General features: G+C 46.4%; 2 protein-coding genes across 2 annotated transcripts in view; both read right to left on the bottom strand.

The window, feature by feature from the left end:
• DNAH10 (dynein axonemal heavy chain 10) overlaps window positions 1–3,986 on the bottom strand; it is a 130,300-nt gene extending 126,314 nt beyond the window's left edge. Inside the window, exons 1-2 of the mRNA XM_073881272.1 lie at window positions 3,714–3,986; window positions 1,298–1,381 (exon numbers count right to left, since the gene is read on the bottom strand). Coding sequence (XP_073737373.1) covers window positions 1,298–1,381; window positions 3,714–3,927 — 298 coding nt within the window. The 5' untranslated portion in view covers window positions 3,928–3,986. The remainder of the gene's footprint in view (window positions 1–1,297; window positions 1,382–3,713) is intronic.
• A 604-nt stretch (window positions 3,987–4,590) lies between these two features.
• Window positions 4,591–23,697, bottom strand: part of ATP6V0A2 (ATPase H+ transporting V0 subunit a2) — a 41,328-nt gene continuing 22,221 nt past the window's right edge. Inside the window, exons 10-20 of the mRNA XM_025889716.2 lie at window positions 20,683–20,833; window positions 20,307–20,443; window positions 19,858–20,045; window positions 19,664–19,754; window positions 16,175–16,293; window positions 15,340–15,550; window positions 13,222–13,341; window positions 11,416–11,535; window positions 9,581–9,698; window positions 8,977–9,148; window positions 4,591–8,126 (exon numbers count right to left, since the gene is read on the bottom strand). Of these exons, the coding sequence (XP_025745501.1) occupies window positions 8,027–8,126; window positions 8,977–9,148; window positions 9,581–9,698; window positions 11,416–11,535; window positions 13,222–13,341; window positions 15,340–15,550; window positions 16,175–16,293; window positions 19,664–19,754; window positions 19,858–20,045; window positions 20,307–20,443; window positions 20,683–20,833 (1,527 nt within the window). The 3' untranslated portion in view covers window positions 4,591–8,026. The remainder of the gene's footprint in view (window positions 8,127–8,976; window positions 9,149–9,580; window positions 9,699–11,415; window positions 11,536–13,221; window positions 13,342–15,339; window positions 15,551–16,174; window positions 16,294–19,663; window positions 19,755–19,857; window positions 20,046–20,306; window positions 20,444–20,682; window positions 20,834–23,697) is intronic.

Here is a 23,697-nt window from a genome sequence, read left to right as displayed (position 1 = left end):
AAATGCTGTTGTACGAGATGCGGGTCTGGTCTTGATGGCACTCCTAGTAGCATTATCTACAATAACTGAATTATGGAAGCAGCCCAAGTGTCCATCGACAGATGAATGAAGATGTGGTATATACACAATGGAATATTAGCCGTAGAAAAGAATGAAATTTTGCCATTTGCAACAATATGGATGGAGCCAGAGAGTAGAATGCTAAGTGAAAGAAGTCAGAGAAAGACAAATACCTTATGATCTCACTCATATGCGGAATTTAAAAAGCAAAACAAATGAACAAAGGGAAAAAAGAGAGAGAAACCAAGAAACAGACCCTTAACTACAGAGAGCACACTGATGGTTATCAGAAGGGAGGCAGGGGCCGGGACGGGGATGGGGATGAAGGAGGCGCGTGTCCTGAGGAGCACCAGGGGGTGTATGGAGGTTCCGAATCAGTATATCGTACACCTGACACTAACACTCAACTATACTGAAATTAAAAGTTTAAAAACTGAATAAAATACATGCAACTGCCCCCCCCCAAAAAGGGTAAAATAAAAAGTTTCAGGAATGAGGACAAAAAGAAAGCTCAGTTAGATAAATAGTAGAAATACACTAGAAATAAAATGAACTCGTTCAACAACAATAAAAAGAAAGAGAAAAGGTGAAGCGGGGGAATTGGGTCAAAGCCTGAAGCTAAAGCCACCGCATCCCTAGAGGAGACACAGAGCCTGCAGAGGCTCAGCAGGGTCGGGCACGCTCAGGTGTATTTAGAGCAACTTCTCCAGCTCGGACATGTCCACTGATGAGCAGTGAAAGCCTCCGCTCGAGCCCCAGATTAGCCGCAAGCAGTGGCGCGTGTCGTTTGCACAACGGGAAGGAAGCCGCGGCTCCACAACAGAACGCACACCGCGGGTCGCGAGGTCCCAGACGCGGCCTGCACGGGCCTGGGGGGTCCGGGCCCTGGACTATACTGGGTGGAAGAGTGCGCCCCCCCCCCGAAGGCACGCCGCCCAGACCCTCAGAAGGGGTCTCTATTTGGAAAGAGGGCCTTTGCGGATGATCCGGTGACTGTCGCCTTTAGAAGAGTAAGGACGGGAAGATTCTGGGCCCCACAGAGGCAGAGCCACGAGGGATGCGCGTGCAAGTCGAGGGAGGACCCCCGCCCTAGGGGCAAGGCAGATGCTCCCCGGGAACGTGCCCCCCCCCCTGCCCGGCCCACGGAGGCCTCAGGGCTGAGGGCGGACAGCCAGCACCCCGCTCGGTCCCCCACACCGGTCCCCGCCCCCCGTCGCGGAGGCGCCCCGCCCCTCACCTGACTCACGCCCGGACTCTACTTTCTGAGCGTCCTGCTCGCCTTCCTCCTCGGTCGCCGCCGGCACGTCGCCCTCTTGACCGCCTCGAGCATGGAAGAAAAAAGTAACACGTGGCTGTCCCACCCCACGAGACACCTGAGGCCACTGCTCCCCCGAGCGCCGCGCCTGCGACAGTCCCCCGGGCGAGGTCAGGGCGAGGACGCGGCAGCCCCTTCCCCCCCCCCCCCCCCCCTTGGGTGCGACCCCGCCCCGCGCCCTAAGACGCTGGAGGGCGCGGGAGACCTGCTCCTCTCGCGTTAAGACGGGCCTCGGGTGCGAGTTCCCCGGGCTTGTTACACCTGCCACCTGCCCGTCTGGAGCCTTCTGCCCCCTTGCTCCTCCTTCCCTGCTCTCCTGGACTGGCGCCAATTTCTGAACCAATACAGTCACACCGAAATGTTTCAGTTACCCCAGACAACTTAAAGCGGCACCAAAGGAAGACCTGGGCAAATTCCCCAGCAGATGAAGGTCAAGGTCCCAGAATGATCAGATGGTTCCACCAGCCCCAGGAAATATAAGTGATCAACAAGCATAAAAAAGAGGCTCAACTCCACTAATTATTATTTAAAATGTAATATAGGGGGCACCTGGGTGGCTCAGTCCATTAAGGGTCTGCCATGGGCTCAGGTCATGATCCCAGGGTCCTGGGATCAAGCTCCAGGTGGAGTCCCCCACTCAGCAGGGAGGTTGCATCGGGATTCTCGCTCTCCTTCTGCCCCTCCCCGCCTTCTCTCTCCCCCATCTCTAAAATAAATAATTCTTTTAAAAAATGTACTATAGATTAATCAAGTGCAGCCCCCTTTCATCTATGGGATTGGCAGATATTAAAAAGACTGACAATATCCAATGTTGGCAGGACTGTTGGCTAACAGGCACCTGGCCACTGTTGGGTGTGGACCAGGACGCCCTTGCTCCAGAGCAGTTTGGCAGCCTATCCATCGTGTAAATGCACACACCTGGGAAACCAGCAATTCTGCTCTTATAAACTTCTCCCACCGAAATACACAGGGTGCAAAGACGGATGTGCATTGTTACCTTGTTTGTGAAAAAAATACTATGGAAAGGTAAATAAATGTTCATTAATCAGGGAATGGATAAAATATGGTATATCAATGTACTTAAAAACCTATAAAGCTAGGTAGATCTATAGGTATTGACATGAAAAATTCTCGAGATGCATTTGAGGGAGACAAGTCACAGAATAATATATATAGTATGATTGATTTTGGAAACTTATATAGAGAAGATATAGATGATTAATTGATTGATTCGGGGAAAGATCTGGCAGGAAACATGACAAACTAACAATAGTGGTTACCTACAGGAACGGGAGTGGGACTTAAGGGATAGTGAAGGCTTGCTTTTTCACTTTTTACTTTATATAACTCTATGTCATGTGAATTTTTAAGAGAATGCCCTTCAGTAATACTGTCATTTTTTAAAATTTAAGTGAGTCATTACACGACATATACAGCCTGATTCCATTTTAAGAAACACACACTTACCGATTGGAACAGCATCTTGGGCTAGCTGCTACTAGTTGCAGGCACCTCTCTTTCCTACAACCACCCACACCAGCAACTATTTGTCTCCATTCATATAATTTTTAACTGGGAGCAGAGAGAAGTCTTGACTGGGGGCCAGGACAGAAATAGAAAAGACGGATGGTGGGGCGCCTGGGTGGCTCCGTTGGTTAAGCGTCTGCCTTCGGCTCAGGTCATGATCTCAAGGTCCTGGGATCGAGCCCCGCATTGGGCTCCCTGCTCAGTGGGAAGCCTCCTCCCTCTGACCCTCCCCCTGCTTGTGTTCCCTCTCTCGCTGTCTCTCTGTCAATTAAATAAGTAAAATCTTTTTTTAAAAAAAAAGAAAAAGAAAAGAGGGATGGAAGGGCATGCACTGGCCCCACTCCAGGTCCTGTGCACAGACCCGAGCCCGATAAAGGATCCAATAAAACTTCCCAAGTGTCTTAATAAGCAGAGAGTGACAGTGTGAGCCACGGAGCTGGGGAGGGGACCGCCCTCCCCACCTCTGTCTAGAACCCACCACCATGCTGGCGCCGCCAGGATGGGCAGCTGTGAGTCTCTAGGGACAGGATGCTCAGCGGAGGATGCGTTGGCATCCTCATGACGTGGTGACGGTGGAGAGGAGCCAGAAAAGGAGGGAAAGAACGGGGAAGCAAGTCAGAGACAGCACAGAAACAGGTCACAGTCCAAGGCAGACTTCCGAGCACCCTTTCGAAGGTCCAGGAATGACCCCAGGGACTGAAATCTGCTTCCACAAAGAACAGGGACACTGGGCTAAACAGGTGTCAGCGTACGCAGCTCGGAAAGCAGCCGCCGAACTGCAGGAAGTCCGGGCCGCGTCGGGGAGGCTCACCGATCTCCACCTCCATCTCTTCGGGCACCACCTTGCGGTAGAAGAAGAGCGTCAAGGCGCCCTCCTCATCACTGGTCTGGTTGAGGAAGTGCAGGATGAGGTCCTCGACCTCGCCGTCGTTGCGGTTGAGCAGCTCCTCAAAGAGCTGGGGGTCTGTGATTCCGAAGGCCGCGTACACGCGGTCGCGCATCCACAGCACCCGCAGGTCGTCCATGGCGCCGCGCAGGGCCCGATGGCGCTCTAGGAGCCCAGCGACGGGTGGCGTCCGTGGCAACGACGCCCCTGGCAACGGCCACCCCGGCAACGGCCACCCGGCGCGCGCCCGCCCCCGCCCCCGCCCTCGCAGGGGCGCGGCCCGAGGGGGTGGGGATAGGGGTGGCGCTGGGCCCTGTCCGGACCCGGGCCCGCCCTTTCCACCGGAGAACCGAGCGGAGCAGCGCGGCAGCACGCTCGCTCCCGGGACGCGCGGGGACGAGGAAGGCCAGGAGCCGCCGGAGCGCTGTTGCCCGGGACAGCCGACTGAGGACCCCGGGAGCGCCTCCTGGGATCCTCTCTGCCGCAGGCGAGCATCCCGCCCATGGTGCCCCTAAGCAGGCCGAGACCAGCGAGGTGACGAAAGAAGCAAGGGAAGGTGGCAGGAGCAGAGTCGGAGGTGAGGCGGGACTAACTGCCTGAGCCCCCCAGCCACTATGGATCAAAGGGCCTCAGAAGAGCAAATACCTCTCGAAGAGTTCCAAGAAGAGGCAGGTTCACCCTTGCACACAGGATCAGGGACCCAAAAAGGGCCAAGTGACTTCTGGCATTTGGGATCAGGGAAGGGGCCAAGTGTTTTGACTTTCCAGCCAAGCCCGGGCATAATAAAGCAAAAACACCCATGTTTTAAAAAATATATTTATTTTTCATTAGTAAAAGGAAGTTCAATACTGATAGGAAGATGCAAAACTGTCCTTTCTTGCATTTGTGGAGCTTTAACTTAGTGACTGTGATTTCCCCCTCACAGAGTTGAGTCTAGATGACAAGGCTGACTCTAAGAACTTAGCCTTCCTGTTGGATTTTCCCATCAAGGAACAAGTGGAATGTTCGAAGTATTTCTTACAATTCTAAACCAAAGCTCAGCATCGATGACCTGGCTGTTGGAAAACTATTACTTGGAACTGCCTTATTTTCATCATCCTGAATTAAGATTTCTCAATAACCTTACCGGAGATAAACCAGATGGCATGCAAGCAAATTTGGCTTTAAAATTTTAATGAAGAAATTTACCAGTTTTAAATGCAGACTGCAGAACAGTTATAGAAGTTTTTTGTTTTCCAAAATGAATCAGGTCCAAAAATGTCTGAATATTTAACTCATAAATATCATGAGTTACCTAAGCTATATTCTATGGCTTATTAAACTACAGCAGACTGAAAACTGAGAACAGAATGTTTTTATAAAATACCCACTCAGGAATGAGGACACAGTGGCATTCAGTGAAAGGTGAGGCTCTTCAAAGTCCAGTCTGCGATGAATGGAAAGCTCACCGTGATCATCAGAACAACCTTTGCGCTTCTTAACTGATCACAGTTATGTCACCATGAGAACATTCCTTACCCTTGCAGGATGAAATCAAATTCTGTTTCCTGAAGAAATCCCTTGGATTTTTATTTTAGGACTCCATTAACACAGAGAATGAACACCTGAATGAAAACTGGAAAATGTGGCCGTCATGCCATTTATCATGACATGTCCTCTTTAGGAAAATAAACAGAGATTTAGCATCATCCAGACAACTGACCATTTTTCCTCAGGATATTTGCTATTAAGGGAATGGAGTCTGTCTTGAAAATTATATGTGTAATAGTTCTACCAAACAACTTAAAAACAAAGCACAGCAACCGGCTCTAATAACATGACACTGGAACCTATAGCTTTAGGGGCAAAAAAATGTCCCTGGTGCCTAAAAGACACCGTCAAACTCTATTTCTAGAGAGTTCACAGATGTTAGACTATTAATACGTTCTTTAATATAACTATGTAGAATATAAAACTACTACATAGGTTTCAATTAAAAAATGACTCTTTCCTCTCTGTTCTATATCCTGATAGATGTTACTTAGAATTACCAACTGGCCCATAACAAGTTACCAGAGGGGGCCCTAAAGAATTCCAGCAGACACCACATTGTCTCTTGTTTACTAATCAGTTAACAGTGCGCTGAAGTTGGGGGTTTTCTAGGGATGAATTAGTTACCATTTTCTTACCACAGTTCCTTGGAGTAAAGTACTAAAGATGCCAACTGGTGGGGGACAAGTCTGCAACCTCGGCAACATTACTGAGATTTTGTATTCCCCCAAGAGAAGTGTCCAACCAACATTACACCTTTCCAGGGAAACTGAACTCAGAACAGAATCAATTCCCAGAGTCTCATCAGCATCATCTTAGGTTTGATACTGTAATAGGAGGGACAAAACCCAGCCACTCCAAACTGGTTTTGGGTAACAGCTCCCAGAAGCGGCATGGAGCATTTACTACACTTAGAAAGGTTTAATGGTGGAGTCACAATTACGTCAGCGTGCTCAGTTCCTGCCTCTCAGCAAGCAGGTCTTGACATTACCTGAGAAGATACACTTAGATTCGGGGCTACCACAAGCTCAGCTTGGAATGAAAATTCCAAACTCTGCCACTAGCCAGCTGAAGGAGTATGGTGACAAACAGGCCTTTTCATGTGCGTTCCTCAAAATGTTAAGAAGGTGAGAACACTGCAGATTTCTTTTTTAAAACAGTTACCTAAAATCAATTACAGTAAAATATGAAAAATGAACATAATTTACAAGAATATAGATCTTCCTTGACTTACGATGGGGTTTCATCCTAAGTTGAAAATGCATCACGTGAAAAACACACCTCACCTAGCGGCCACCACAGCGTAGCCCAGCCCACCTTCAACGTGCTCAGAGCACCAACGTGAGCCTCCCGCTGGACAAAATCACCTGACTACGGCACTGACAGTGACAGACAATGCAGGTGGCGTCTGTGACCCTCGTGATCGCGTGGCTGACGGGGAGCGGCGGCCGCTGCCCAGCATCACAAGACAGGATGGGACCACAGATTGTGAGCCCGGGCGACAAGATCCAGATACAAAATTCCAAGTACGGTTTCTACTGAATGTGTTAATCGCTTTCACGCCATCATTAATTCAAAATTCATTAAATCAAACGACTGCTAAGTCAGGGACTATTAAATTAATGCACCAATTGAAATGTTCAGTGGGACTGACCCAAATTCATTCAAACCTAAATGTCAAGTGAATAGATGAATTTAAACTAAAGATTATAAGAATTAATTTTCAACTGATCCGAATAGTGTTTGAAAGTTTAACTCTAAATAAACTTTATCAGACCCTTATTTAGAATTAGTCTGAAAGTAAAAAATTATAATTATCTGTTCTCAAGGACAGGTGCAATCTCTTCATGGTAAAATATCTTAATTTCTATTTTGTTATAAAAATATACAAAACACTACTTTTTCTCTTCCCTTCACTCAGGATAAACCCCTTTTGGTTCAGTAACATCAGTAACATCAGCCAAGCTGGTCTCTCTAAGGTCAAATCACATCCATATTGTATCTTCTACAGTCACACTGGGTTTTAAGGCTCAGTATACAGTTTATCTTTCAAACATTACAATTATCATAACCGGTTTTATATAAGGATAACAGGATATTTTTTAAAATATACAAGTGGGATAACCATCTGTTGTACGTTATTTTATCCCATTTTCCCCAATTATTAAAACAAGACAAAATTGTAGAAACAATCCCCTACTTGCAGTTCTAGATAGCATACAATAAAAAAAATGTTTACATACTTTTAATCAAGCAGAATGTGAATCTTTTGATTATCCGTCATTAAATTTTTTAAAAAACTAAACTTCAGCTGTTGGAAAATATTATCTGACAATGTCAAGCGACAGAATAACTTTTTTTTTTAATAAGGTGAAAAGGAATTGAGTATCTAAGACCATTTTCACTTAGCCATTCAAAACCGCTTCTCTCCTCCAAGCCTATATTTTTAAAAATAACTTTAACATAACTTTTGGCCTTAACTTACATTTGCTCATCGTAAAAACTGAAAGAAATTTATCTATCTGAAATTGACAAACTTTACAAAATATTTAACATGAGGAAGAGGTATATCTTACAGAATTATTTGGCTATATCATAAGGCAATCAACGAAGACGGAATTTATCCTATTGTAACTCTGACGTAAGTGAAATTCTGTAACATGATAATTCTCCATAAATTTGACAGCTTGTTAGATATGGCAACGCGATCATGCCATGTCATCACTAAATTTCGACGAAAGTAGTCTGAATGAGAAAGGAACAAATTTGGTGCCTGCACCAACGTAGAACTTGTTCTGAAATTCTACCCTAAAAAAAAAAAAAATTCAGTTTATTAATGAAAGATTGTGAGTAACATTTCCTACATTTCTTAAAACAACATGTATAAATTAAAAAACAAAAAAACAGGGGCGCCTGGGTGGCTCAGTCATTGGGCATCTGCCTTCGGCTCAGGTCATGATCATAGGGTCCTGGGATCGAGCCCCGCAACGGGCTCCCTGCTCAGCTAGGAAGCCTGCTTCTCCCTCTCCCACTACCCTGCTTGTGTTCCCTCTCTTGCCATGTCTCTCTCTGTCAAATAAATAAAATCTTTAAAAAAAATAAAATAAAAAACAAAAAAACAAAAAAGTTCCTGTGCTGAAGTTGCTTCCATTCCGTACATCTTGCACAAATGTTTTTACTTAAATAAAATACACACACACACACACACACCCTGCCCCGTGTGGCCTTTCTCGGTGTGTAATGGAAACACAAACCCATCACACCACCTCACACACTCCACACAGACACGCCTCTCTCTCCAGCCTGGCACCTTCACACACAGACGACTGATCTGACATATACTAGAAACCATTAAGAAATATGTAAGAATTTTATTTTATTTTACAATAAGATAAAGTAACCTTTCAGACCCCAAATGAATTAAAAGTATTAAATATACATAGGTATTCAGCAAGCATAAACTTTTACTTGTCAGTGATAATACTTCAGAAACAAAATACAATTTTAACTCAGGGGACCTGAATCTAGATCCCAGTGTTGGGAAGGCAAGAATCAGCCCAAATTAAGTGGCCACATTTGTGTGGGGTTATATATATATACATGTGGGGAGGGGGTTCTTTTTTTAAATAACAGTTTCAAAGCTAAATTACACACTCACCAGTGGAGGCGTATGGCGTGAAGAAATGCAGAAAGGCCTTCCATGATCAAAAGGATGAAAATTGTCAGAACTGCAAAGAGAGCGACAACTGGTAGCAGCAGCAAGACTCCGTAAGTGGTGTCTACTCGGAGGCCCACGCGCACCAGCATGGTCCACAGGACGTCGGATAACTCTGCAAGGGAGGCAGTTAGCAGAGTTCACTTCTGTTTACATGCACTGAGTCACTGCAATTAGCTCGTGGGACCAGGTTTCCTTCTGACAATTCTGAATTATTATCCACGAAATAATATACACACCTACATAATCCAGATGTAATCTGCTTCTCGTGTAAAAGCTAACCAGCCCCTGATCATCTCACACCCTGAGGAAGATGGGGCATGCCAGAGAAATCTGAGGCCTGCCTCCCAATGAGAGAGCTTAACCCAAACCAGGGTCAAGTTGGCTCTGTCCCCACACAATACTAGTTCGCACAGCATCTGAAAGATGGGACTGGGCTTCCCTCAGAAATGTGAAATGTCCCACAGCGCCTCCCTGGGGGTTCACTGTGGCACTGTGGGGGTCTCAATATAGAGTTGGGGAACTGCAGGTCTAAGCGAAAACTTACGTGCGTGAGCCAAACTGAGAGCCCAGAGCCTCAGGTATGAAGCGGTGTTGGAAATGCATCCCAGACAGTACTCGATGGAATGAATCACTTGGGTCATTAATATTTCTCCAAAATTAAACTGGGAGAGATCACACAACACGTGTTAGATCCGGTATGTTGCCCGTGTGCTCCCACAAGTTACCCGTGTGTCCACTCTCACTCCCTCGCTCTTGGTGAGAGAAGTGGCCTCTGGCATGGTAGGGAGAACACGCCAGAGCATGAGAAACAGTGAATCAAAGATGTGAGCTCTACTCACAGCTCTACCACAGACCGACAGAGTGGCTCCCCCGGCCTCAGTTTCCCACAGGGCACCTGGACTGGAACTGTCCTCACAGCCCAGTGTGACTCAGAAGCTAGACTCTGGCTAACTGTGCATGTCTGAGAGATACATGCAAGCCCAACAAGGAGAAATTGTGAAGAGGAGCCCCTGACGGCAAACAAGGCTATATGACCCTGTGAAAGAGGCCTCCAACACTCTTTCCAGCTCTGCTTCTTGGTCTTTTTTATGATCCTATGAATCACTACTCGTCCCAAATTAAAACACTAAATTACATCATAATTACAAAATGTTGATTCTGAGAAATTTTGTTTAGTCTTTATCAGATGGCCAAATGAAACTTCCAAGAACACGAAGCAAACCAGAGTAGCAGAAATGGCTCAGCTGTGTCTGCCCAGGACTGTGCCTCCCTTCTTTGGCGGGAACCTGCTTCTTCAACCATTCACCCCATCCTCCAGCCACAGCTGTCATGGGCCTGACCTGTGTCCCCCTCCAAATTCCTGTGTCGCAGCCCTAACCCCCAGTGTGACTGTGTTTGGAGATAGGGCCTTGAAGGTAATCATTAAGGTGAAGAGAGGTCATAGGGGTGGGTATCCTTACAAGAAGAGACACATGCCCACAGAGGACAAGGCCCTGTGAGGACACACTGAGAACGCAGCCATCCACAAGCCAAGGAAGGAGGCCTTGGGAGAAACCAGCCCTGCCAACGTCTTGAACCTGGACTTCTGGCAGTCGATTTCTGTGGTTATGGCGGCCCATGCAGACTACTAGAGCTGCTGTTGGTATGGGGAGGGCAAGAGACCCCTTCCAGGCAGTCACAGTACTTCCTTGGGATTCTTCCTAATATAACAATCAGCCCAGAGTGCTTTTCTCTCTGACTGAAAGACTGAAGAAAATAAGCTCAGGGCTAGCTGTGGCCAAGGTTCCAAAATCGTGGGGCCAATTGGCTTCAGAACGTAAAACAAACTTGCAAAGAAAAACCAACCCAGACTTCTTGGAATTGGAGACCCAGAAACCAATCATCCTGCAGCTAGCATGGCTCCTGTCCTGACGTGAGCCAGTCAATAGACTCCCTGTGAAGCCAGTGTCAAGCAGGTCTCCTCCTCCTTACATCTATGAAAAAGTTCTGAGACAAGACTCTTCTGAAAGCAATGCTCATGGCACCTTAAGTCACTTCGTAGGGCAGCATGTAATGTTAACACTAGAAATCCCACTGTACGGTTGAAAAAACAAAATGAGAACCCTCCTGACAAACAGATGACCAAAGCAGCATCTGGGAAACTTTGTGTCACAGGTGTTTGGGGGTTGTGTTTTGTTTTATTTTTTTAAGATGATTATTATCGTTGTTCTCATGGTAATTATCTCTATAAAGGCTTCACTTTTTTTTTTTTTTTTTAAGTAAACTCTACACCAATGTGGAGCTCAAATTCACCACCCCGAGATCTACTCACTGAGCCAGCCAGGCATCTGAGAGCTTGGCTTCTAATCTAATGTTATTGATAGTAACAGAGAAGATTACCTCTTCACATGTCATCTCTCTACATCCATCTTGCATTTGGTTATTTCCTTCCTCTATGTCTTGACTTCCCAGCAGAGAAACTTCTTCCTCACTCTCTTTCCTGATAAGCGTGTAACCACTCTAACAACAACCAAAAGAATTCAGAGTCATTGCCTTTAAAACCATAAGGACGTGATAAATCCAAAGCCAGAGCCCCTTCATTCCTCTTAATAATTCAGCTCTTTGAGAATAAAAAAGCTGTTCAGAGACTCTTAATGACAAAGGACAAACGGAGGGTTGGTGGAGGGAGGTGGGTGGGGCATCGGCTAGATGAGGGATGGGCATTAAGGAGGGCACATATTATGATGAGCACTGGGCATTGTATGTAAGTGATGAATCACTGAATTCTACTCCTGAAGCCAATTTTACCATATGTGTTAACTAGAATTTAAATAAAAACTTGAAATAAAAAAAACAACATTAAAAAGTTGTTTACAGGGCGCCTGGGTGGCTCAGATGGTTAAGCGTCTGCCTTCGGCTCAGGTCATGATCCTAGACTCCTGGGATCGAGTCCTGCATCGGGCTCCCTGCTCTTTGGGAGCCTGCTTCTCCCTCTGCTTCTCTCTCTCTCTCTCTCTCTCATGAATAATAAAATCTTTAAAAAAAAAAGTTGTTTACAAGAACATGAACATACCACACCTATTAAGATGGCTATTATTAAAAAAATAATAAGTATCATTTAGGGTGTGGAGGAACTGGAACTCTGTGCACTGCTGGTAGGAATGTAAAATGGTGCGGCCACTATGGAGAACAGCATGGTGGGGCCTCGAAAAATTAAACACAGACTGCCTATGTGATCCAACAACTCCGTTTCCAGGTACGTATCCAACAGAATTGACGGCAAGGACTTGAACAGAGTTTCAAACACCTGTGTTCACAGTAGCATTACTCACAATTGCTAAAAGGTAGAAACAACGCGAGCATCCACTGATGAACCAATAAGCAGAATGTGGTCCCACCATGCAGCGGAATACGCCTGAGCCTTAGAAAGGGAGAGAATTCTGACACCTGCTGTGACATGGATGAAGCTGGAGGCCATGGTGCTCCGCGAAACAAGCCAGGCACAAAAGGACAAATACTTTTTGTGAGTATGTGTGAGTCCGCACCCATGAGGTGCCTGGAGGAGTCGAACTCACAGCAACAGAAGGCAGAGTGGTCGGGCAGGAGGATGGGGAGTCAGTGTTTCCTGGGGACAGGGTCTCAGTTGAGGAGGATGAAACAGTTTCAGAGACGGACGGTGATGGTGGCTGCACAGCCACGTGAATGTGCTTCGTGCCACCGAACCGGACACTCAAAAGTAGTTATAATGGAAACATCTGTTATGTCTATTTTGTCACAGTAGTTTTTAAAGAAATAAAATGAGGAAGCAGACACACAGGAGAAGTCTAGAAAGAAATCTAGCAAAATGGTGATCCTGGCTCTAGCAGAGGGATAGAGGAAGGCTCCGCTTTCTCTACATTCCCTGTTTTCTATAATTTAGTTATATTATTTAAATTAAAAAACACTTTAAAGAAAAAAAAAGTCAAGAATCCAGAATAAGGCACAAAAACGCTTTCACGACAACCACCACGCGGAAGGGTTGCGCTCCAACCCGCAGCGGGCCTGCTGCTCACTGGGGCGGGACGGCTCGTACTCGCCCGCACACAGCAGGCTCGCCGCAGAAGTTCTAGGCAGCGCCTCGGAAAGCTGTCTTCTTGGCTCATCTTTGTGTAACTAAAACCGCACTCCGCTCGCCACCTGCAAACACACATCCAGACTCGCACTTACCCTGCTCACTCCGAAGCAGCTGCGCCCGTTGTGCAGCCACAACAAGAAGAGTGGTTTTCCCAGGAAGAGAACAGGGACAGACAGCGCCGTGACGGCCAGCAGCAGTCTCTGGACGTGCTCCTGGGGGGCGCAGAAGCGGGGGAGGTCAATTAGGATGCAAAGACGTGCCAACAGGGTCACTGGTGCACTGAGAAGACCACAGACAGTGTCTCCTTCTTCACCATAACAAGGAACAGAAGGTAAACACAAGCCAAATTCTATCTGCCAGTGGATCTTTTCCTAAACTCCTAGCTAAATTCTAGAACCGATGAGTAACACTACTGACAGAGTGGGAAAGTATCATTCAGTTCAGATCTGTAAGGAATGAATAAGAAAATTCTAAAGAGAGTCAAACTCCAGCTAATAATTTTCTGAAAATACCGTTAAGAGGATGAAGACAAACACAAGCTCTTCATTTTTTTTTATATTCTTGTTCTGGTTTTTTTAATTATCATTATAAAGATTACTTGAGGAATGTGAGGACACAGTTAAGCAGATTCACTTTTACATGAGAAAAATACTAAAAGAGGATTCAGAACAAAACTAAAAACATTTTCTTTAAAAAGTAGGGATATTTACAGTTACCTAAAAACAAATCGAGAGCAAAGCATATTCACATACAGCCACTGCGGTTTGCGTGATTTTAAGGGATCTGTAAGTGGCTAGGAAAACAAATGACCAGGCATCACACTGTCCCGGGCTTATCCCTCGTCTGTGGCCGTTCATTACACAGATTCCCAGAGCCGTATGCGCTACGTGGGTACGAGCTAGGAGGAGGTAGCAGACTGGGTTAACGTCTGGGCCCCACCTGCCGCTGAGTGACCAGGTCTGCCCTGAGCCACCGGGATGGCAGCACCCACCCCAAGGGCTGCTGTGAGGTAAGAAAGAAGAGTCACAGGAAGCACGTTTTCAGGCGTACAGGACGTGTATAAATTAGTTCCCTTCGCGGACCTTTCTGACCACAGCACCTGTGCCCCACTCACCTCCCTGCTGGCTGTTTATCTCATCTACATCATTCTATAAAGGCTCAATAAAATAACAATGAAATACAATTTAAAAACCACAAACAGGAGAAACATAAATAAATAAGAGTTGAAACTCAAATAATTCAAAAAGGACGTACGCATGCAGCTCACAATGGAGCCCACGGTGCAGCAAGCTGAGCTTCAAATCCGACTTAAAATTTAGCTGTCCGTGGAACGTGGAAAACAAAACCAAACAGTCCGTTTGCAGGGTCAACAAGGTTTTTAAGAAACAAAAGCAAAACCTACAGCTCGAGAGGACAGAGGCTGCGACAGTACGGACGGGGAGGATTTCTCCGTACCGCAGGGACGCGGGCGGCGCGCCACACCTGCAGCAGCATCCTCCGGGGGGGCCGCCGCGGCTCTCCACACGGCACAGGGACCCTCCACGCCACCGCAGCACACGCTCACCCTGCGCGAGCACGGCCCGTGCCACGTACCTTCCCAAGGACTGGATCGTATTAACTCTCGGCTACAAATTGGGTCCTGTTTTTACTCCCATTTTTATGGATGAGGGAACTGTGGCGGAGGAGTCAGATTATGTGTTCACAGTTCCATTTTCAAGGAAGTGACAGAACTGGGCTCGCAAGCAGGGCTGTCACCCGAGCCCACATTCTGCCACCATGCCACAGTGCGGGTGCAGGTGGCATGACACAAACGCACGATTCTAGAAAAGCCAGTTTGGGAGAGGGCCCACATGCTGTGGTCCAGATACCAGTTCCGTGATGCCTGGGCTTAGTCAGAGACCGATTTTAAAGTAACTAGAAAAATAGGGCATTTGCCAGTCCTCAGAAACCCTCTAGAAATACACTTTCTTCCCAGCAGTTCTGACAGCTACTGAGTGGCAGCGAGTTTGGATTATATTGCCCAACCTGAGCCCCCCAGCACAGCTTTCAGAGCCAGGGGCAGCTCTTGTGATCACATCCAGAGAAACGGAAAGCCCCTACGTGCCCGGGAGGCCCGCAGAACACCCCTTCAATCATCCACTGATCAACACAAAGAGGCTCTCAGGAGGACTTCCTTTAAGTTCCTAAGAGTGGAAAAGAACATTACCTACCTGCCCTGAGTAAAGACCATTTGTTTCACTAGCTGGGAATAGAAACATGTTGATAAATTCAATCAGAATGCTGGGAGCAACTCTGGAGGTTTCTGCTGAATAAACCAGCCACTTATAGACGATCATGAATATGAGGTATCCAAAGATGCACAGCATGAAGAGAAGCTCCGGGACGGAAACCAAATAAATATTGAACTTCTTCCGGAAATGCCTAGAAAAAAAAAGGAATCGCTCAAACCCCGAGCCAGTTTGGAGAGTAAATTACTCTTCAATTCTCTGGGACAAGGCCTATCTCAGCAGAACATCCTTCGTCTTCTGACAACTCATACAGGATTCAGATACGTCCATGAAGAAAACATGTGAGCCCAGCGAAAATGCTGGTGTTTCACCATCAGGCCCAGTTAGAGGAAGAAAATATAACCTCTTCCTCTTCACACACTAGCTCTAGTAAACAAATAGTTTTCTAATTTATAAAATGAAAAAAAGAGTATAACAAAAATTAGTTCCAGAAATAAACCTAATGTATATGTTGCATGCCTCCCTCCCTTGAATGTCAGACTCCATGCGGGCAAAACCTAATCTCGTCTTCAGCACCACTCGACTGCCGGAGCCTAGACCAGTGCCCAGCACGTACTATACACTCAATAAATATCTGCTAAATAAAGAAATCACTGCAACAGTCAAAAACCTGTATCATCACCACAGAATCAAACAAACAACACACCACCACACCAGTTGCCTTTAAAACCTATAGAGTCTACCCTCAAGAAGCAAAGTTTAAGAAATACCAAGCTTGGCTTATAAATACTGCTTAAAAAAAAAAATCTGTACTTACAAGTGGTTAAATATTCCCAGAATGACTCCAAAAGTCATGTGAATAATTCCTAAAATCACAGACATTTTCATTTTGAAAGAGTTTAGAAAAGTGAGACGATTTGTGGCCAAGTTCCAAATCTGAAGACAAGACAAAACAAGACATCTTTAACTTCCTTCAACTGCTTGAGGACACAGATGACACTGGACAAATTTCCTACCTTAAATCGAAAGGCAGCTATAGATTTAAAAAAAAAAGCAACACTCAAGACTTTCTTCTTGATGCCTCTGATCTGAGAACCACTGATTTTCTTTTTTTTTACTTAAAATTTATTGTTATGTTAATCACCATACATGACATCATTAGTTTGGGATGTAGTGTTCCATGATTCATTGTTTGTGCCTAACACCCAGTGCTCCACGCAGAACGTGCCCTCTTTAATACCCATCACCAGGCTAACCCATCCCCCACCCCCCTCCCCTCTAGAACTCTGTTTTTCAGAGTCCACCGTCTCTCATGGTTCGTCTTCCGCTCCGACTTACTCCCCTTCATTCTTCCCCTCCTGCTATCTTTTCTTTTTTCTTAACATATGTTACGTTATTTGTTTCAGAAGTACAGATCTGTGATTCAACAGTCTTGCACAATTCACAGCGCTCACCATAGCACATACCCTCCCCAATGTCCATCACCCAGCCACCCCATCCCTCCCAGCCCCCACCACTCCAGCAACCCTCAGTTTGTTTCCTGAGATTAAGAATGCCTCATATCAGTGAGGTCATATGATACATGTCTTTCTCTGATTGACTTATTTCACTCAGCATAACACCCTCCAGTTCCACCCACGTCGTTGCAAATGGCAAGATCTCATTCCTTTTGATGGCTGCATAATATTCCATTGTGTATATATACCACATCTTCTTTATCCATTCATCTGTCGATGGACATCTTGGCTCTTTCCACAGTTTGGCTATTGTGGACATTGCTGCTATAAGCATCGGGGTGCACGTACCCCTTCGGATCCCTACATTTGTATCTTTGTGGTAAATACCCAGTAGTGCAATTGCTGGATCGTAGGGTAGCTCTATTTTCAACTGTTTGAGGAACCTCCATACTGTTTTCCAGAGTGAGAACCACTGATTTTCTTAAACCAGCGCCACAGACTGTTACAAACAATTCTATCTTTAACATGAAGTTCAAAGGATGCCAAATGAAACAATAATGTGTTTAGGGATCTATGCCTCTGAGGCAATACTAAAAGGAAGCCCAAGAGAAAGAGTAACACAGAGGCCGGGGGGTGGAAGTTCCCTCTGGGGACAGCTGGTGCCAGGGGGACACATTCCAGGTCCCAGGGTCTCTTACCCTGGGCAGGGGCCATACAAGTAGGCATGTTGTAACTTTACATACATGTTTTATAAATTCTGTGTATGTGCATTTTATAATAAAGTTTAACAGAAAGGAAGGAAGGGAGGAAGGGGGAAGAGAGAGGGAGAGGGGAGGAGGAGGGGGGGAGGAGGAGGGGGGGAGGGAGGGAGGGAGGGAGGAAGCAGAAGCGCACGGGCAGCCAAACCACGCTGATGGTAAGGCCCGGGGCCGGGCAAACTCCCCGGGGCTCCCTGCCCCAGCCCCTCCAGGGCCCACTGGGACGGCTTCTCTCACTCTCTGAAAAAATAATTCTTATAGTCCCTCAATCGGGGGGATTGGGAAAAGAGAAACAGGACCTCTTAGGACAGAAAGACTCCTTCTTTTTAAGTGGAAATAAGATTTCAGGAAGAGGTCTTTCAGCTGACTTCAGCTTGACAGTTTGGAGCCATGGAAGAGCCCGCTGACAGCGGCCACTGCGGGACGGAGGGCGGGAGAGAGCGCGGGAGGGGGCGGGAGGGGGCGGGAGAACAGGAAAAGCAGCAACAGCGCCACCCGGCCACACGACATGGAAGTCTCTCTCCGATGACTAAGCTAAACACAACTGGGCACAGAAGGATCTTTTAGGCAAAGAGAGGGGGAGAGAAAGAAGATGTATTTGTATGTTCATAAAGAAACAGGAGACACAACCCCAACGGTTCCCGGGTTGGAGGTGGCAGCACCAAGGGGCTAAGGACAGGGCAGAGGGGACCTTTCCAAAGAGCTGGACCTTGTACATACACCAAGTACACACTTTGGGTCTATTTTTGAGCCCATACGAGCATAATGCTGATTTTAAAATTAAACTAAGGCAAAAAGAAGCAGTACCATGCCCCAGTCTCCTCCTCCCCCTCAAAACACCTACTTGAACTTTCTTCCTTGGGGCCTTTATTCAGAAATGTTTCTTTCCTTCAAGCAAGGCCACACATTATTAGGAATTTGGCTCCAAAATGCCGTACCTTAAGAAAATTGTTATAACAGTTTTTTCACGCTTCCAATTATATGAAGATGGAAGGCAACAATGTTGAATTATACAATTTATGTGTAGAGGCAAGAATGAACAGAACAATTAGGAAGGCACTAGCTTGGAGAGCTCGGATGAAGGCATGCTGGACCTCTGTCATTCCATTTTTTCATTCCTGTACACAATTAGAGCACATGCCCCCAGACCAATTTTGAGCTGGCCTCTAAGCTCCCCTTTCCAAGGTGAGATTCCTCTAGAAGATGGCCGACAGTCCGGGGAAACAGTGCCCCAGCCTGGAGGAGGCCTGGTGAGGGCCTGGTGGGAGCCTGATGAAGGCCTGGTGGGGGAGGGAGGGGTGGAGGGATTGGCTTGCTGAGCGCTGTAGGGTCTGGGGTGGGGGGTGGTGGACAGCAGTCCTGGCCCCCTGCAGCTGCGTCTTCCTTTCCCTACTCCCAGTACTTCCCATTTCAGGGCACCTGGGTGGCTCAGTTGTTAAGCATCTGCCTTCGGCTCAGGTCATGATCCCAGAGTCCTGGGATGGAGCCCCATATTGGGCTCCCTGCTCAGCAGGAAGCCTGCTTCTCCCTCTCCCACTCCCCCTGCTTGTGTTCCCTCTCTCGCTGTCTCTGTCTCTGTCAAAAAAAAAAAAAAAATACTTCCCATTTCAAACTACTTCCATAAGCACCCTGATAACTCTGAGCTCCCTTTCAAGCTCTAAAACTCCATACTATTTCTTTCTAGATCAAAGGGTAAAATAATAATAATAATAATAATAATAATAATCCCCACACACAAAGAAGAAATGTAGGAAGCAGCCAGCATTTAATGGCTCCTGAAGGGTTGGCTCTCCCTAGAGTAAAACAGGTCAGGAACCATGACAGAGTGCGGCCCCCCCTCTCCCCACAGACTCCTCCCATCTGGACCCTGACCCTGGCTTCCCAAATGGACAGCTCAGCTTCATCTCTAAGCCAACTTCATTCGGGATGCACATGGGCCACAGCCGCCCGGGCAGAAACCCCCAGGGCACCTTCCCCAACGTGTACAACCGTGTGAGCCGTGCCCAAGAGTCTGAGGAAGCACTGTGACAACTAAAACCAGGTGGCACCACAGAGGAAGCCGAGATCATGGCAAGGAAAAAGTGCACTCACGGGATCTATGCCAAGAGGATAAGGGCCTTGGAACACTCCAGGAACGCTTGGGTCTAACTGCAAAACCCTGCTGCGCCTGACGATGGTGTCACTGTAACAGAGAGCAGAGTGAGCAGGCTTACGGACAGGAGGACAGAGGAGCCTCGGAGAAACGCTCTTCCCACCGAAAGCACCGCCGGGTGACCCGCACTTACTTCCAAAGCACCATTTTCCCGCGCTCCGCTGGAGCGTGGCCGGAGCTGTACATGGCAGACACGTTCCACCCGGAGCCAAACAGGTTGACCGACTTTGAAAAGCAGTCGTTGTAGATGAGGCCCGTGTATACAGAGAACAGTCCCATCAGCAAGAGGATGTATCGGCCGTTGAAAAACATGCGCAGGATCTGTGAAAAGCAGAGCAGTGAGCAGAGGAGAACCACCGCGAAAATGCAGGCAGGGGCCCGGCTGTGTCCGCGCCCCCTCGGAACCACTCCGAGGGCCAGCACAGACACGGAGGCCACAGACCCACACCTCCGACAGCTCAGTCAGGGATATTTCCTGCCAAAAACCAACACTTAAGGAACGCCTCTTGTGTAGTCAAAAAGAAAATAATGACTGCTAATCACCCAACCAGGTATAACAGGCCGGGGTGTCTCTGCTCTTACCTCTTGTGACTGATTTAGTCTGGGATGGTTTTCATTTAACACCAGCAAGAGGGCAAATAAGAACATCACAAAGCCATGTCCGAAGTCTCCAAACATCACGGCGAACAGAAAGGGGAAAGTGACGATGGTGAAGAGAGCTGCAGGGACAGCAGAAGAGACTTGATTCACCGGAGGCAGAAAATTCTAGTTCATTCAAACACTCAGTCTTCTCCAGAATTCCCGAACGAGAACAGACAGGTTAAAATGAGCGCGTTACACTAAGCAAGATGACACAAAGAGCCGTGAGCCTCCTTTCCCAAACGTCTACTACATCCTTGCAGGGAGAAGCAGCTGCAATCAGACAAAACAGGAGGATTTACAAACTCAGACTTCCGACCTGGGTTCACTTCTCTGTAGCTCCCAACTCCGTAGGCGTCCACAATGTTCTGAAACCCCTCGGTGAACTTGTTGGTGCGGATTAGAGTCGGGGGCGTTTCTTTTGTTGGGATTGTGTTCATAAACGAGGGGATCGTAGCACCGCTCTCTCTCTTTCCCATAAAAGAAAGAAAAACAATTACTATCCAAGAGCTCATTCAACCAACACTGGCTCCCTGCTATGGCGAGGCTCTGCATGGCCCGTGGGGACGTGCGAACCACCACCAGGGGGTTCGAGGGCAACCGGAGTGGCCGCAGGAGTCAGGGAAGTCTTGGGGGGCAGCACGCGGGGGTGTGGTCTTGCAGAAGGAAGTGCGTAGCCTGGCTGTGAGGGCAGGAGAGTGGACAGCAAGGCTGGGAATGACAGGGATGTGTACAAAAGGCAGTCTCAGAATCCTAACATAAACCTGAAATTTGACCTTTTATCTCTTAAAAATGTTCAAGAGCAATCTGGAGACAACTACAATATTAGCTAATAAAACCAGAAAACAGACGAGAATAAATCAAAATGTCAGCATCAGTACAGCAAAGCTGTATAATGGCTTTTCCCTTCAGTGTTTACAAATCTTCAGAAACGTATTCATTTATAACGGGACGGAAAACCTCTTCAAACAAATAAAGTAAAACAGGGTATTACCAGAAAAGTCGATTTTCCAGTCAAATTCTATTTCTTAGGATACTTGCAGGTAAGGGGATTCTGGGAAAATCCCAAATGGAGGTGTAGTTTTGAACCTCCCCGAACCCCCTCAAGAGCAGACAGGGCAACGAGAGAGCAAAACCAAAATCCCACAGACAACATTTCTCTCAAATCCATGTCCACACAAGCCACAAAACGCAAATGGGTGGGGACAAGCCGCTCAACATGACAACACCTGCACGGTAGGAGCCTCTAGACCAGAGGAAGCAAGGGAAGCCATGTGGCTTTGAGAGAGGAAGAAACATCCCAAAAGAGTCAAAAGCATTCCCTGGAAAGCACAGCAGGCCAATCCAAGAAAAGCAGCTGGAAGTGGGAAGGGTTCTGTCCAGTCCCGGAGTGGGTGAGTGCAAGGGGCCCACGGGAAGTGAGGTCTGTGGGGTAACAGCAGTCCAGCCCCCCTCCCCTGGCCCGAGCTCGCGGAACAGACCTGCCAGGGCGCCCTCCCACCACGGGGGCCCTCCACTGATGAGAGACCCCGGAATGAAACAGAAACTGAGCAGGACAGGAACAAAAGAGATAAGGAAAGAGAAAGCCCAGGTAAAGGGGAAGAGAGGAAGCCTCAGGTCCAGGAGACACATTTTTGATCCCTGATCAAAAGTATTAAAGAAAAAAATCCTGTGAAGTTAGGAAAGTGATCCTGAATCTGCCCCCTTTTAAAAGTCCCTTGAGTATCTTAAACACGTTCTGTAAACCTAAGATATAAATACATGATGTGCTTACATTATATGTAATGTATAGCTACTTTTAGTATTTTAAAAATACATTCATACGTATGAACATTATTATGTCTAATACAGAATTCCCTTGAGTATTTAAACATGTTTTCAGAAAACTAATTACATTTTAAAGTGATCAAAAGAAGGATGGAAGTCAAACCTTATATAAGGTTATAGTAAAAAAAAGACTGAGCCGAACAACATCCTTGTAGACAATGAAAGCACGCCAGAAGGACATGTCCACAAAACAGACAAAAATTTAACTTACTCATTTCAAAACGAGCAAAAAAAAAATTAGGAAAACAATACATAATATGAAAAAGCACTAGAAAGCAGAATTAGAAAGAGTCAGAAATGAGCTAATAGAACTCAGAAAGGAATTAGAAATAAACGAAAAAATATTCTGCAACAAGACAAAACTAGAAGGAACTCCCAAGGTGAAAAACCTTCCTAGTAACAAAAGCCATAAGAGAAATAGGCGAAAGAATGGAAATTTTTAAAAAATCAAAATGAAGAAAGATAAAAAGGACTCAAGAAAAAGTGACAAACACTGAAGAAAAGCATATAAGGTTCAACTGAAACGTAAACAGCAGGTCCCGAAGGAGGAAACCAGGGTAAGAGAACAGAATGAATACTAAAAAGCAGAATTCAGAAGAACTCTTCTGAAACTTTTTTTAAAACTATATATTAAAAGAATCACTGAGGGGCGCCTGGGTGGCTCAGTTGTTAAGCGTCTGCCTTAGGCTCAGGTCATGATCCCAGGGTCCTGGGATCGAGCCCTGCATCGGGCTCCCTGCTTGGCAGGAAGCCTGCTTCTCCCTCTCCCACTCCCCCTGCTTGTGTTCCTGCTCTCACTGTGTCTCTCTCTGTCAGATAAATAAATAAAATCCTAAAAAAAAAAAAAAAAAAATAATAGAATCACTGATCTCTACCTCTGAAACTAATAATACATTATATTTTAATTAACTGAACTTAAAAGTTTTTTTAATTAAAAATAAAACTACAGGGGCGCCTGGGTGGCTCAGATGGTTGAACGTCTGCCTTCGGCTCAGGTCATGATCCCGGGGTCCTGGGATTGAGCCCCACATCGGGCTCCTGACTCAGCGGGGAGCCTGCTTCTCCCTCTCCGTCTGCCTCTCCCCCTGCTCATGCTTTCTCTCTCTCTCTCTCTATCTCAAATGAATAAATAAAATCTTTAAAAATAAATAAATAAAACTATATATTAAAAGGACACACTGTATATCTGAGAATACCAACCCAGAATGGCCATATCAAGACATATTCTAATAAAATTATTGGTCTTTAAAGGAAAAAACAACTCTTAAGCACATAGGCAAAGAAAAAAAAAAGTACAAGGCTTATAAGGAAAATTCAATTATCAGGCTTGTTAGCAACACCGTGCCAGAACAAGATGGACTCACATGTTAAGATACCTACAGAAAACAAAAACAAAAATTTCAAAAACACGAGCCAAGGATTTTAATTCCAAAAACCAAACTTCCAGTAATAAAGGCTGGAGACATACTATTATCAACACTTGAGAACTCAGGGAGTGCTGTTCCCG

The sequence above is a fragment of the Callorhinus ursinus genome, unplaced genomic scaffold (genome assembly GCF_003265705.2).
Source record: "Callorhinus ursinus isolate GAN/ISIS: 27379988/994484 unplaced genomic scaffold, GSC_fseal_2.0 scaffold41, whole genome shotgun sequence".
Lineage (NCBI taxonomy): Eukaryota > Metazoa > Chordata > Mammalia > Carnivora > Otariidae > Callorhinus > Callorhinus ursinus.
Note: the sequence above shows the minus strand (reverse complement) of the source record. Positions and strands in the feature narration are given on the sequence as shown.